General features: G+C 52.7%; 1 protein-coding gene across 1 annotated transcript in view; it reads left to right on the forward strand.

Annotated features, from left to right (window-relative positions):
• The first annotated feature begins 1,395 nt into the window (after positions 1–1,395).
• The window catches only part of ARK2C (arkadia (RNF111) C-terminal like ring finger ubiquitin ligase 2C), a 102,210-nt gene continuing 89,122 nt past the window's right edge, over positions 1,396–14,483 (forward strand). The window contains exon 1 of the mRNA XM_060029540.1: positions 1,396–1,456. Within this exon, the coding sequence (XP_059885523.1) occupies positions 1,396–1,456 (61 nt within the window). The remainder of the gene's footprint in view (positions 1,457–14,483) is intronic.

Raw genomic sequence — 14,483 nt, forward strand, 5'->3', positions numbered from 1 at the left:
AGGAGCCACTGAAGACAAGTCTCAGTGTAGGATATGTCCTCTGTCTTTCTGCATGTGGATGCCAAGCAGACTCTGGTCTTGCTGAGGACTGTGAGCCTGGTCTGAGGGTTGTGCTGGGATTTCCACAGCAGGTGGGCTGAGTGTGTAGGAACTGGGTCTTAGCAGTCCGCCCGACAACTGGGCTGCGGGGTGAAGGCTCTTTGCTTCTGTCTTGCTTGTGCTTGGCAGGCCAGTCACAGGCCACGCGAGACACTGTGGCTGTGCCTCCACGTGTGAATCTGAGGAGCCTCCTAGCCCTGATGTCATATATGTGCCTCTGGGCTGTGGAAGTGGGCGTGTCTGTGCACATGGCTGGTTGTGCCTGTGTCCGAGTGGGGAGAATGGTGGTCGAATGGTTTTCTGGGTGAGCGTGCCTCTATAGAACGTGGGCACACACCTCAGTGTACGAGCGGTTTTCAATTTGGCAAATAAATGTTGTGAGCTTTGTGCTCTGCAGAAGCAACAAAGCAGTGCGAAGGCAAGGAGCCTGGGAGTGTACATATCTGCATTGTGTGTCCTCTCTGTGTGTCTCTGGGAATGCGTTCTTGGCACGTGTTTGGTTAACAAGGCTTTCGGTGTGTGCAGGTCTGTGTGGCAGTGCCTGGGTCCCGTGTGCCGCGCTTGCTCTCTTGCCAGCTCCACTTGTGCCCGCAGTCGGGCTCTGCACGTGGGCCAGCCTCCATGCGCACGTCCCCGAGTGACCCGGGAGCGCTGTGCAAGGACCTCCGGGTCGTGTGCACTTGGAGCGCTCGAGCCTGTCTCTCCTGACGCACGAAGGCACCTTCACATGTCTGGGTGCACGTCGCTCTCGGTGTGTGCACGTTCCGTGTGCACGCCGCCCGTGTCTGTGTGCTGGGCGCTCCACGCGCGCGCGTTCCGGCCTGCGGGCGACCAGGGACCCGCGCGGGGCTCCACGCGCCCCGCAGGGCTGACCCCCTTCCCGCGCCCGGCCACGGGCCACCGCGATTGGCCGCCCGCTCCCTCTCAGCCGTCACCCCTCCCGCCCCCCCCGCCCCCCCGCCACCCGCGCTCCCGCGGTCCCCGCTGTCCCCCGCGGTTCCGGCGAGGCCGCGCCGCGCTGCGCTCCGCTCCCATTGGCTGCGCGCGCCTTTGTGTGGCGGCAGCTGCGGCCCCAGCGCCTTTGAATGTCGAGAGGGGCCGGGAAGGGAGCCTTTCCATGGGCCATCTGTCTCCCCGCCAGCCGCCGCCCCACCGCCGCCCGCGCCCCGCGCTCCGCCTCCCGCCCCGGCGGCTCCCGCAGCCCCGCCGCCGCCCGCGCCCGCGCCCCGGAGCCGCGCCACAAAGGGCCCGCGCGCAGCCGCCGCCGCCGCCGCCGCCGCCGCGCGAGGAGCCAGGATGGTCCTGGTCCACGTCGGCTATTTCGTGCTTCCAGTGTTTGGCTCTGTGCGAAACAGAGGTATCGCTTTTTCCTTTCGGGGTCCGCTTCGGAGCGTGGATCGCCGCGGGCACCGGGGTGGGGGCGGGCGCCGAGGGCGGCGGAGGGCTCAGGGCACACCCGCGAGGACGCGGGGCGAGCGGTGGCTTCTCCCCTCTCCCTTTTGGGGAGACCCCCAGTGTGGAGGTGGCTGCCCTCGTGGGAGCTTTTGCAGTGAAGTTAGGATTTGGCGATTTGAGTCCATCCCTCCCTCCCTCCCCAGCCCCACTATTTATTCTTTGCGGCGGACGCGGTTCCCCCAAATCATAGCCCCTTCCCCCAATACCTAGCCCTGTGTGATCGAAGGACGGAGAGAGATACAGGACTGCGTGTGTGCGCGCGCGCGTGTTTGTGTGTGTAAGCGTACTTGGCTTCCTGTGATTTTTTTTTTTGAGGTGTGTGTGTGTTTCGTGTCATTTTTGTTTGTGTTTCTCCATCATTTGGTCGTTGATACCGATGGCTGGTTAGCTGGGACCTGGCATCTGCATCTCCCATCTGCCCTATGCCATGCCCCAGCCCCCGCATTCTCGTGGGCACTTGCACGATTTCCCGTCCCATCTCTTCCTCCCCTTTAACCCTTTTTGTGTATCGCCCTTGTGCTACTCCTCCCACCCCATGGTCTTTGTATGACAGTTGCATTTATGGGTTCAAGATGCTTGTGTGTGTGTGTGTGTGTGTGTATGCGAGTGTGTGCAAGTGTGTGCGCGCCTCGGAGAGTCAGACGTGCACTGCTGTGCACCCCTGGGCCGGGCCGAAGCGGGGTGCCGGCCCTTGGCTGTTGCGCTGTGTGTGAGGATGAGGTGGGACGCTGCCCCCAAGCCAGGCCTTTGCCCCGGGCAGGCGTTGACAAAGCAGCAGGCCGGCGCCGGCTTTGTTTTTAACTGTGATATATGGGGTGTGTTTGCACGGTCCCCTGCCCCACATCCCCTTTCCCTTACATTCTGCTACAACAATAGCTTGATTTTCCCCTCTTCTCCTCCCTTCACATTTCTTCCATTTTCTTTTAATCAGAAACTCCCACCTCCCAAAGCAAATCCGAGATGCATTAGATTCATTATTATTTTTTTTTCTTTTTGTACTCTGCCTCTGGACTCACATTTCTCTTCTTGGAAATGTTTCTGCTATCCTCTCCCACTCCACGTCTGCTTAAATCCCTGCTGGCTGCGGCCCTCCCCCACTCCCCCTCCCTCAAGCTCAGAATGATGTCTTCCCTTTGCGGCCCCGGCTGCTCCACCAAGTCAGAGTGGGGGGTGGCGTCGCAAGCCGGCGCTTTAGTGCGCCCCAGGGGCCCGACTGGGCAGGAGAATGAAAGCCCAGCCCTCCTTCTTTCAGCCCAGCTGTCCCCAGACCCAGCCTGTCCCCAGAACCTAAAAGGCAAGGTTGGCCCCCTTAGGCCTGTTTGAACCACAGTTTTTTCGTGTGATGATAGAATGATGACATTCTGCATTTATCAAATCTTTTTTTTCTTCATTGTGTAGCTCAGTGAATGGTCAACTCGCTGCTGTGTGCGCTGTGACCCTTCTGCCTCCGCATTTAGCTGTATTGTGACACCCCTCTTAACCATCTCCTGTCTCCATCTGAGGAAGGCATTGCTATTTAAGCGGCAGTATCCCCTATCTCAGGCCAGCCTAGCAGTGGGGGGCGGTGGTGGAGTGGGTGTGTGAAGAATAGGAATGGGGGGGCTGGGTGAGATCTCCCTTGAAATGCCAACCCCTCCCCCAATACACAATTATATCTTATTACTTGGCATTTCCTCTTAAAACGGGTGTGGAACATTACACTAGGCAGAAATTCAAAAATGATTAAGAAGGATGTTGAGCCTGAAAGTATAATTATCCTGATTAAATCATTATCATCCTCATTAATACCACCAATCTCTAAATACCATTGCAGGATGCTGATTCCATGTTTTGAAATTCAAATTGCTCAGCTGCCTTTAAATTTTATTTTTAATACATGCCGCCCCCCCCCCAAAAAAAAAAACACCCAAGAAAACAAATTCTGCCAGTCAGTCAAAGTTTACTTTCATGGCAAACACGCCCATAGGAAATTCAAGGGCTGAGGGTTAATTGGGCTGTGAGTAAAATTTAGCACAATGCGATAAGAATTCATGACCTTCCGATAGAGGATACTAATGCTTAACTCAACAAGGTCCTAAACCACAATCTTCTTGTAAAACTATTAGATAGCTTGCCAGCTTAGATCTGTTCCTTTTAGTTTCCATTGTAGTAGTATAGGATGTAGGCCATTTCAGAATAGATGTAGAGAAATAACCATTTTTGTATCTCATCTTGTTTAGCCGAGTACATTGCACTGTAAATCCCTGTTAAGTGGATTCCTTTTGCCTTGGCTTGGAGGCTGTAGCACCCCATATCCCACTTACCTGGGTGGCCATCAGCTAGCTTCCTGGTAGCGCCCAGGCGTAAGTGAAGAGATTACATTTAGTCAGAGGCAAAAAATAATAAATATAGATATGAAAAATTTTGATGACATGACAGTTGCTGCTACTCTGAAAATTTGGTGTAGCAAGGTCCTTGACTTAAGGGGGAGCCATAGCCATGGTGTCTTAATTGTTTAATTGTACAATGTCAAGAGCATCTTTGGACATGCGCCCTGGCCCTCAGAGCTACCCCTTTAACAGCCGGCTCCCTTCTGCTGCCTCGTTGGCCAGACCTGCTTGAAAACTGAAACAAAACAGCAGCAATAAAGAATAAGGCCCCTACTTCAAGGGCCCTTCCAAAATAAAGTCCCAAGTGGCCTCCCCAGATTGCCATTTGGCAATCTGAAAAGAAAGAGAAGAGAAAAAAGAAAAGAAAAGAAAAAGGATCCCCAGCAAAATGGTTTTCCATTAAACAGGGATAGCGTGTTCTGCTGTGCTGAATTACTTCCTGTTCTTATTTTGTGGGTAATTTTTTCTGTATCAAATATCCTTTCGGTTGTGTATCTTTTTCACCTTTTCTTGTACTAAAACTAAAGCATGATCTGTATTTTTTTCCATCCCCCAGTTGACAATGTACAGCGCTCGGGTAGAGATGTTACCCTGCTGAAACGCACTGTGCTCGTGTAGCCGGGCCATCTGCTCGTTGTACGCTGCTTTTGTTCTGTTGCCCTTCCGAAGCATGGTGGGCCCAGCCTTTTTTTTTTTGTATCGTGTGCATGACGACATTGTTACACACAGAATCCACTAATACTAATATACAATCTCTCAATAAAGAACTAGTTTCCTATATTAACCTAGTGTGCTTTTTCTCTTGCTGTTTTCCCATTTATTGTTGTATCCTGCTGTAGATTTTCCCCCTTGCTTTTCTATCCCCACCCTCACCCACCCACCCACCACTCCCACCTCCCATTGTAAGATTTGAGTGAATGCCTTCTGGTTTTTTTTTTTTTTAACTTTTGTTTTGTTTTGTTTTGTTTTGTGGTACAGATATGGTGACTTTAATCTCATCTAGTCCATATCTTTCTACGGTAGATGTCTGGGGCAATGCGGGGGTGGGTCAGTTGTCCTGTCACACCAAAATAGCTCTACTGCATAGAAGGAACGCCTATCTTTGGCTACCTGTGTACCCACCCAATAGCCTCCACATTTCATCTCAGTTTCCAAGTTACATGGGCACTCAGTTTATGATGCTGGTGAAGAGATGGGGCTGTAACACTTAGGTTGAGAAAAGGGATACTGTTCTTAACTAGCAATCTTGTAGCATTTCAGACTCGCCTGAAAAACCCATTTTCAGTTGTGTTTTAACTTTTCTTTTTACTGTTTTATTGATTTACTGTCCTTATAAGTCATGCTGGGGGTGACATGTTACATGCAGTTGAAGCCATGATCTGGAATTTTAAAGTACCCTCTTCTGTGTGCATATTTAAATTGTTGGGACCTGTGATGTAAGTTTTGCATTGAGATCCTGCATAAGGAAGATGTTTGAAACAGAAACCAACTCAGACCACTCCCACATTCATCCCAGGGCCAGCAGCCTGACCTGTTACTGTAGGAATAAGAGGGTCTGTGCCCTCTGCAGGCTGTGAGCCATTTAAAGCTGATTACAGCCTAGTTTCCTGACAGCTGCCTCATCTGTGGCGGTAGTGCCCCTCTTGAGAAAGAAAGCCAGATCTCTGCCATTGTCAGAGTGTGTTGGGGGGATCAGGAAGGAAGTCATGACCTTACCCCAAATTGAATTGGAAGAAGAGCCCTTAAAATATGTCTTTTTCCCATAATTATATTTGAGGAGCCAGTGGAGAGGTATTTTTTCCCCAGAGTGGAACCCAAATTCAAGCATTTGTCAATTACACCTCTTCAATTTCAGCCCAGAACAAGCCTTGACAAATGAGGCGTTTTAGTCACCGAGGAAATTAGTTGATTAAAGAAATTCATGGTTCCTTCAAAGGGTCATCGTTCTGGAGCCGCTCTTCCTTGGACCAACGTGCTTCCTCCTCGCTCCTGTGGGCTGTCTCCCGGCCCGCCTCTGCCCCCTGCCAGCGTCCCTTTCCCGGGCAGGCGCACCCCTGCCTGACCACAGCGCTTCCTAGCCTTCTTTGTGGCTTGGTGCGGCTCTCCTCTCCCCCCATGGCTGCCCTTTCTGCTCTGGCCCTTTGTTCTCATGCTCTCTCCAGCCCAGAAGGGAAAGCTGAGCTGATTTACTGTGACACATGGACACACATGCAAGTTCCCAGCAGAGGCTCATGCTGTAGTTTTTATAAGAAGGGATATGCAGGTCTTCAAGGATTTTGTTTCTCCCTCTCCTTCTTCTCTCCTCATTTTATTTTGGTTTTCATGAAATGTTTAATTTTGTTCCTAGTTTGAGAAAGCAAAATAAACCATCTTCCAACCAACCTCAACGATAAGGAAAACTACCCCAACTCAGGTGATTGCCGTCATTTCTGTCCTAGAGAGCAGTAGTTCATTAGATTGCTATTAAGCAACTCTAAGATTTTATTTCTTTAAGGGAATGTTATGTATGTTGGAATTATTTGGTCAATACGTTTTGAGGATGGTTTAGTAACCTAGTAATAACAAAGAAAGTTAGTGGGTTAATGGGAAGTCATGTTTTAGCAATTTATCAAATGCATATGTTTTCATCCAGATTGTCAGAATAAACATATTTATCCTCTGACTGGATGATCCAGTCATTACAAAGCCATTGTACTTTATATCTACTCTCTCAGCCAACAGATGTGTACCTGTTTTAATAAAGTTTAACTCTAAAAGATTTTGGAAAAGCCTTCTGCTCCACAGATCCTACACTGAACTTTGTAACAAGATGGGACATAGTTCTTGTTTATGGCTTTTCCTTTTGAATAAGAGAACTTCTTTCCTGAAACTAGCATCAGATAAGGTCCACCTAATTGAGGAGCTTACTTGAATAATAGTTCTCATAAATCAGCAAATACTGTTAATCACTCAGGGTTAGGGGAAAAGACCACCAAGAGTCTCCATGCCCTAATATACTGATAACAGGGACTGGCCCACCTCTCACCTCTCTTCCTTTCGTAGTTTGCTCACTTCCTGCCCTACCCACTATGTCCTTCCCAACCCAGTATGTCCTTCCCATCTTTAAATGAGCAGCCTGCTGTGTCCATTGGAAACCTTAATGCTTTTCTGGGCTAGGGAAGCACCAGCTCTGTGCTGGATCCAAGTGCAATGGGAAACCCCTTTCCTGGCCAGGAGACACAGGCCCTTGACTCCGACTCAGGGAGTGACTTTGGATGTCTCAGTCCTAGCTGACCACGGTTGCTCAAATGTGCAAGACACTTGTGCCTTGGTTTCTCTTTGAATCTAAATAGCTCTTTAAAAATTCCTGGCTTAACATAATATGAAAGTGAATTAGTTTTTATTAGTATGGTATGGTTTGGCCACAGATGAACCAATATATTTCTAAGAGAATCAGAGGGGAAACTTACCTTAGAGAGGCTCAGATTTTCTGGATGATTTAAAAACTAAAAGCAAACATTCAGAACCCCACAGCCGAACCACTTGCAATGCCTGTATTTTCATGTGTTCAGTCATTCATTCATTCACTGACTCACTTGTTTGTTCATTTAGTTAATGAGTGTTCATTGAATTTCTACCTGGGGCCAAGTGAAGCAGTGTAGGACCTGGGTGCCTGCCCTCCTGAGGCTTCTGCTGAGGCTGGAAGATGAATGCTTAGGAAACCAGACGCTGAGATGTTCTGTGCCACAGCACCCGAACGGATGGCAAGAACATCCTGGCTTGAGGTGGGAAGAGCTTGGAGCAGTCCAGTGGTTGAGTCCTACTCCGGTCTTGACTGGGAAGGGTGAACTTAGGCCACTGCTCTGAGCATCATCTAAACAATGACTATCATTATACCTACCTGATAGGGTGTGTGGTGTGCAGACTTTTCAGAGGCACCTGGCACAGAGCAGGTGCCTCGGGCATGCTAGGTGGCTGCCCCCATCCCCCACCCCTGTAGGAATTTACTGGCCAAGGGATCAAATAAAGTCAGGGATGACTTGCTGAGGAAGTGGGGTTGAGATGTGCCTCAAAGGTTGGTATGTATACAGGAGGAAGAGAAGTGAGAGCTCCAGGTGGGGACCGAATGGAGTGAGACTTTGGCCAAGGTCAAGTGGCTCTGCTGATTTGCCAAGAACAGAGAGTGCTTATGAGGAGGTCTGTGTGTGTGTGTGTGTCTGGGTGTGTCTCGGGGTATGTGTGCAGACCTGTTGCCTTGCACATCTTCGGGAGGCACTGGGACCATTGTCCTGTCTTTGAATGGTTCTCCTGAGAGCACAACTCCAGGGGATAAGCAACATGAGATTGGGAGAAAAAGGGAGAAAAGGCTGGAAGATACTTTGAAGTCAGTTTCTGAAGACCTTTGGAAGCTCCGGCAGAGTTTGGACTTGCTCCTTTAGCCCCTGGGGGCTGTCTGGGGAGAGTGGTGCTTCAACAACTTCTTATTCTGGCAACTGATGACAGGGTGTGAGCCCAGGGGGCTGAGCCGGGGAGGAGGCCGTGGTGGCCATCCAGGGCTGTTGGAAGCCCAAACCAGGGCTCCAGGGGAGGAGGGCTTGCAAGAGGGGCCTTCCCATAGGAGGAGGTGAGCAGAACTGTGTCAATGGGGAGGGGCTCAGGGGCGGGAGGTCTGGGGGTGCCTGGGAAAATGTAAGACCCTGAAGACAAACAGGGAAGATGGGAGGAACAGTCAATTTGGGGGATAGGTTAGTTCAGTGTGCGGATAAATAGAATTTGAGGTGTAGAAAGTGGCAGAGGGAAGGGGACCACGAAAATGTCCTGAGATTTGAGACTTCTAGTACCCGGATGGAGTAGAAAATTAATTTTGATGATAAAAATGTATCATATTTACATGACACACCCTCAAAAAACTCTCCCTCCGTGCCTTGCTTGGCTATACAGATGCATCTTTAGTTATGCAGGTCACACTTTCAGCAACCTCTCTGCCGACACTGACCCCCTCAGGGAGCTGTGCCCCCATATGTCAGTTTGAACAACTTTTATCAAACTTTACCCTTCTTGAGGAGAACCCCAAGGCCGGCTGGCGGCAGGATCACTGCCTCCACAGGTTTGCAGAAAAGGTCGGCCCTCCCCACGTGAGGAGGATAGCAGAGTCGGGGAGAAGGATGGGGCAGGGGTTTGGCAGCTGGGGACGAGGGCAGGGCGTGAGAGGGGGGGCCTGGGCTCCGACTTCAGCATTCGTCCTGTCTGCAGAGAGTGAATTTTCCCTAACTCAAAGCTCTTTCTCTTCTGTTATCTTATTTCCTCCCCAACACAGCCTGGGAGGAGGTAATTGGGGGCCAGAGGAGGCAACTGAGGCCGATGGTGGGGAAAGTCCATCCCTGCCCGCCCCCAGCTAGGAAATGGCTGAGACAGAAGTGGATGCCAGGTGACTAGCTGGTCGGCTGTGGTTCCCTGCACTGCCTCCATGGCCTGTACACTGTTAGGAACCCTCTTGAAACCAAGACAAGCATTGGAAAGGAATCCCTGCTTTTCCTCCATGTCTGGGGGCAACAATTTGTCCGCATTGGGAGAGGCCTCTGTCCAGCTCGCGGACAGCCATGCTGTGAGGCAGGTCAAGTCCCCAACCTCGAGCTATCCTCCTGGAAGGGGAGGCTGAGAGCCAGGGAAGGTGCATAGTGGACCAGAGAGACCCCTGGGTAGGAAATGAGCAGAGGCTGGAGCCCCATGGTGAGTCCTTCAGCCTGCAGACTGGCTCGGAGGAGGCCTGGCCGGCTTAACTGGGGGACACTCTGCTCTGATCGCCACCTAAATAACCAGGTGTCACCCTTTGAGGACTTTGGCTCCCAAGTCATGAGCACGTTTCCCAAGCTTCCTTAGGTCATTGTGATGCCTTCGCAGATTCTATGTTATATCATCAAGTAGTAGAATCACATTTTGGAAAGTTTAGAAAATAGACCAAAAGGAAAAAAACCTCTTAGGAGTCCACCTCTGTGATCACTTAGTGAAAGGCCTTCCACATTTTTGTTCATACTCATATATGTCTTTTTTGTAGAGCTGTAAACAGTGATAGACACTTCTGCGTTCTCCAGTTTTTCAAATTTAACATATCGAAAGCCTTTTCGTGTTTTGCTAAGCTGTTTTCACCAGCGTCACTTTGAATGGCTTCACCAGATTCCACTTGAATGGTGGCTCCGCATTCAGGCTTGGTGGTCTATGAGGCACCCAACGGCCGTGGGTCACGGGCTACTCCTGCTGGTCTACCTGTGACCTCCCGCGGGCTGCTGTTTGGCCACTAGAGGGCAGGGGGTTAGTGGAATCTGACAGCTTCCAGGCCTCTCTGCTCACCATCAGCCCCTTCCATCAATGGGCCCAAAGAGGGGGAGGGAAGGGCAGGAAAGTGGGTGTGGGGAAGGAAGATTGGGATAAATCCTTCTGAGATCTGGGTTCTGGTCTTTGTTCTGCTACAAACCTCCACCGTGATCTTAAGCAAGTCAGCTTCCTTCATGGGGTCTCAGTTCCCCCATCAGTCAAATGGGGACGATGGGTCCATTGTTTCTGCCTTACAGGACTTGTCACGTGAAGTAATACACATGAAAAGAAGTAAGAAGCCAGCCAGAGACAACAGTAACAATAATGGCCCATTATTCAGGAGGTAGTGCTCAGACAGGCTGTGCAGGACGGTGGGCGCAGCCCTGCTTTGAGGCCGCTCTGCCAGTAACCCCCCTGCTCTGGGTCTGTACCTCCTATCTGCCAAAGGAGATAATTGCCCCTCATTGCCCCTTCCTGCTCTAGAAAACTGTGATTTCCTCTTGATGAGAATAACTTACATTTCCATTGTCTTTTGGCCTTTTCACTGGGCAGCAGCCATGCACTTTGGTGCTCAGTACATAGGCACCTGCCCTTCCACCGCCGCCCTCGGAGGGACGGGGGCGGGAGGGGGGCAGCAGTGACTCCTGGCAGCTCTGCCACGCGGTGAGCGCTCCCCCTGGGAGTCCTGAGCCTGGGGTCCCTCCTGCTTCCTGCTGCTGCTGCTCTGGTTTGGCCTCTGAGCAAGAACTTCCCTGGGGCATCATTGCTTCCTCTTGCCATCCTTTCCTTTAAACCTCCCCCTGAGGTATGCCACTTCAGGGCAGCAGGGGAGTCGGCCCTCCAGGAAGTCACCCACGTGGAAGGGCTCAGCTGCTCCTCCTGGGAGGTGGGGATGCAGTGGCGTGGAGGAGAGGAAGTGGCGGCTGCTGACTCAGCAGCAGCCTGCGGGTGGAGGGGGGGTGGAGGAGCTCTCTGAGGCTGGGAGGAAGTGAGGATTCAGCCAACACCTGTCTCAAGGAAGGGCAGGAAGCTTTGGAACAGCTGCTGCTCCTTCTGTGGGGCTGCGAGTGGGAGAGAAGGGGGTGGAGGCCCGCTCAAGGCTCCCCCTCCCCCCACAGCCTGTTTGCTCGGCCCCAGCGCTCCTCCCTGCATCTGCCAGGGCTTCCAGGCCACCCCCTCCCCATTGCTCAGGGGCCCCACCATGCTGCCTGCCCCCAGCACCATCGTGCTGCCTCCTAGAACACTTACTCTGAGGGTGCTCATGGGTGAATGCGTCCAGCCGCCCAGGGCTGGGGGCACTGGGCTTCCCTAAGCCAAGGGGTGGCCCTTCCTGTGGGGCCCTCAGTCTCCCTGGCACTCCCTGGAAGGGCAGCTGGCCTGGGCAGGCCTACTGCTCCGCCAACACGGCCCTGCCGACCAGCGCTGAGGGGTCCAATTCTGGGGATGGTGAGGCGGTGATGGAAAGACCTGGGTTCCCTCCTTCGAGGGCCGGTTCCCTCCTTCGAGGCTCCCTGCACTGCTGGTCACCCCTGGCCCAGCAGCATGTGTGCCTCACTCGGTACTGAGGGAGGGAGCCAGAAGAGGCAGCTGCACAGGGCTTTGGCCCTGGTTCAGCTGGTGGTGGCCAGAGCCCCTCGCGGACACCAGGGTGGGTAGGCCCAACCTTGGCTTCACCTTTGGTGGACTCACGTCCCTCGGGGCATAGGAGGGAGTCAGGCATGAAGAGGAGTTCAGTCAGCTGGTCCACAGGGAAGCTGGGCCTTGGAGGCGGCTCCTGCCTGACTGCTTTTGGGCGAGGGGAAACTGAGGCTCCCAGGCAGCGGTGCCAGGAAGCAGGGTGGCCGCAGAGCCACAGCCGGAGTTGGAGCGGGAGGGGAAGGGCGGTAGTAGGAGGCCCTGAGAGGGAGCTTGGGCCCTTTGGCACCTGAGGAATGCAGCCTTCTCCCCACCGGGAGGAATGGGGCTGCAGGAGGCGCGAGGGGAAGAGAGGCCACGTGGGCGTAAAGAGTGCAACAGCCATCAGCCCCCACCTGAGCAGGTGAGCTGGGAGTGTGATGACGTAGGCCGAGGAGGAACCCAGACATGAATGTGGGACGGTGTTTGCCCAGCCCATCCCCATCCCATCCTGAAGGGTCCCCACCAGCCCAAGCTTCCCGTAGGAGAGAGGTGGAGGAAAGAAGGAGTGAGAAGGTTACAGTGTAGGAGGAGGAAGTTAGAGACGCACTGTCTCATCACTGAGCCTCACTTCTCAGCAGGAAGCACCCATCTCTTGGGTACTTACTAAGTCTGTGCCGGTGCCTGCCTTGTGTTCGCCTGGGTGGGTGGGCCTGGCCTGGCTTGCCCACCAGACTAGACGGGAGACTGGACAGGTGTGCAACAGACAAAGGGCAGAACCCTTGACTTGGGTCAAAAAAAGGGCCTTGCCACACCACAGAATAAACACAGCATGGTTTTCAGTTTTCTTACTAAATTTGGAAAAAAGAAGATTTTTATATTAAACTAAGCAAGGAACTCTTATGCCACCAGTTACAAATTTTGCATGGACTTTTGAGTGAAAACATAGGGCTTTAATGACATATTTCATTCACGCACTCCAGGCCAGTCCATACCCCTACGACTGGGGGGCTGGGGTCATTTCACACCCCTCTGACATTTGGGCCCTCCTGGGGAAGAGTGTGAGGGGCACTCCTGGGTAATCCAAGGCTTTCTCTTTGCAGAAGTGGGAACCCAAGCCTGTCCAGAGGCTGGAGTAGCTAAGCCAGCTCCCAAGGGACCTGGTCAGGACTGCGACCGGGGCCCCTTGGCCCCGAGGGCCAGCGCTCTCCTCAGGTCTTGACTCTAGGCCAGCTGGAGGCGGCCCAAGCTCCAGTAACTCCAGCAGGATGGTCAAGGGGCATTTTGTGGGGGACAGGACTGGGCAAGGCTGAAGACAGCATAGGGTTTAACTGGGCAGAGGGAGAAGGGTGGCATTTCAACATGGTGGTCGATTCACATATATTCCTAGTCTGCAGAGCCAAGGCCAGGACTGGAAGCCACGGTCTGAGAGGAGAGGGCAGCAGACGAGACAACCCCATGAACTGGCGTGGGAGGAGGGCCTTCCTGTGGGGGGCACTCAGCAGAGGGCTGTCCATGGTACTGTAAGGACTCTTTTTTTTTTTTTACAGTGATAAAATATACATAGCATAAAAGTTGCCATTTTACCCATTTTATAGTGTACACTTCAGTGACATTGAGTACATCCGTCATGTTGTGCCACCATTACCACTCTCTACTTCCAAGACTTTTTCATTACCCCCAACAGAAACTCAGGGCCCCCTTGACCTTGAGGCCTGTTCCCAGGCAGGGCCAAGCTGTGCTTGCCGGGACCCCTCCAGGACGGTGGGGGAGATTAAGTGGTAGCAAGGAAAGCACAGCTTTTGGCCTCAGGGAGGGTTCAAGCCTGGTCTTGCCACCTGCTTTGGGTGACTTTGGACCTCTCTGAGCCTCAGTCTCTTCATCAGAAAAAAATGGAGATAATTGCTATTAATACTAGTGTCATGGGGAGGTGAGGGTGAAAGAGAGTTATGGTGCATTTAAAGTACAAGCACACGAACCTCTGGGAAGTGCTTAGCAAAAGATGGTCATTCTCAGCTCCTCACTCACCCCATCCCCTCTGAACACACATCCCTGTTTGTTTGGGCCTGGAACAGTCTAAGGGGTCCAAAGGGAGTGCAAAGGGAACAGACAAGAACTGGCATGTTTCAGCTTCACTGGGTAAGCAGTTACTGAGAATCTACTTTGGGCTGTGAGCAACCGAGGCACAGATAGCGTCTGGCCCACAGCCTAGCTGGGGAGACCCCCGAGTACCCCTGGAGTGGGGTGGAGAATGCAGACTGGGCTACACTGAGGGCCAGGCCGATGGTCATGCTGGCTGGAAAGCGTGGCCCAGCCTGGAGCAGCTGGCCAGGATTGGTGCCCGGGATGGGAAGTCACTGAGGGCTGGTAAGTCAGGAGGGCCTCCTGGAGAAGACAGAACTGGAGCTGCCCCCCACGGAGGGAGTGATCTGCAGCTTGCTGACTGGGGGAGCTATCAGGTCTGCCTGCCCCCTGGCGCCTCTCCCACACAGGCCCAGATCTGATCCAAGAGGTGAATGTTCAGAGTCCTGTGGCTGTTACCTTGTCTGATTTTTCTTTTTCTTTTCTGGAGCATCGGGCCCTCTCATTTCATTGTCATCCCACCCCCGCTAGTCCCCTTCTTCCCTGCTATCCCTCAGCCCCAGCCATTTCCCC

Source organism: Delphinus delphis, chromosome 13 (genome assembly GCF_949987515.2).
Source record: "Delphinus delphis chromosome 13, mDelDel1.2, whole genome shotgun sequence".
NCBI lineage: Eukaryota > Metazoa > Chordata > Mammalia > Artiodactyla > Delphinidae > Delphinus > Delphinus delphis.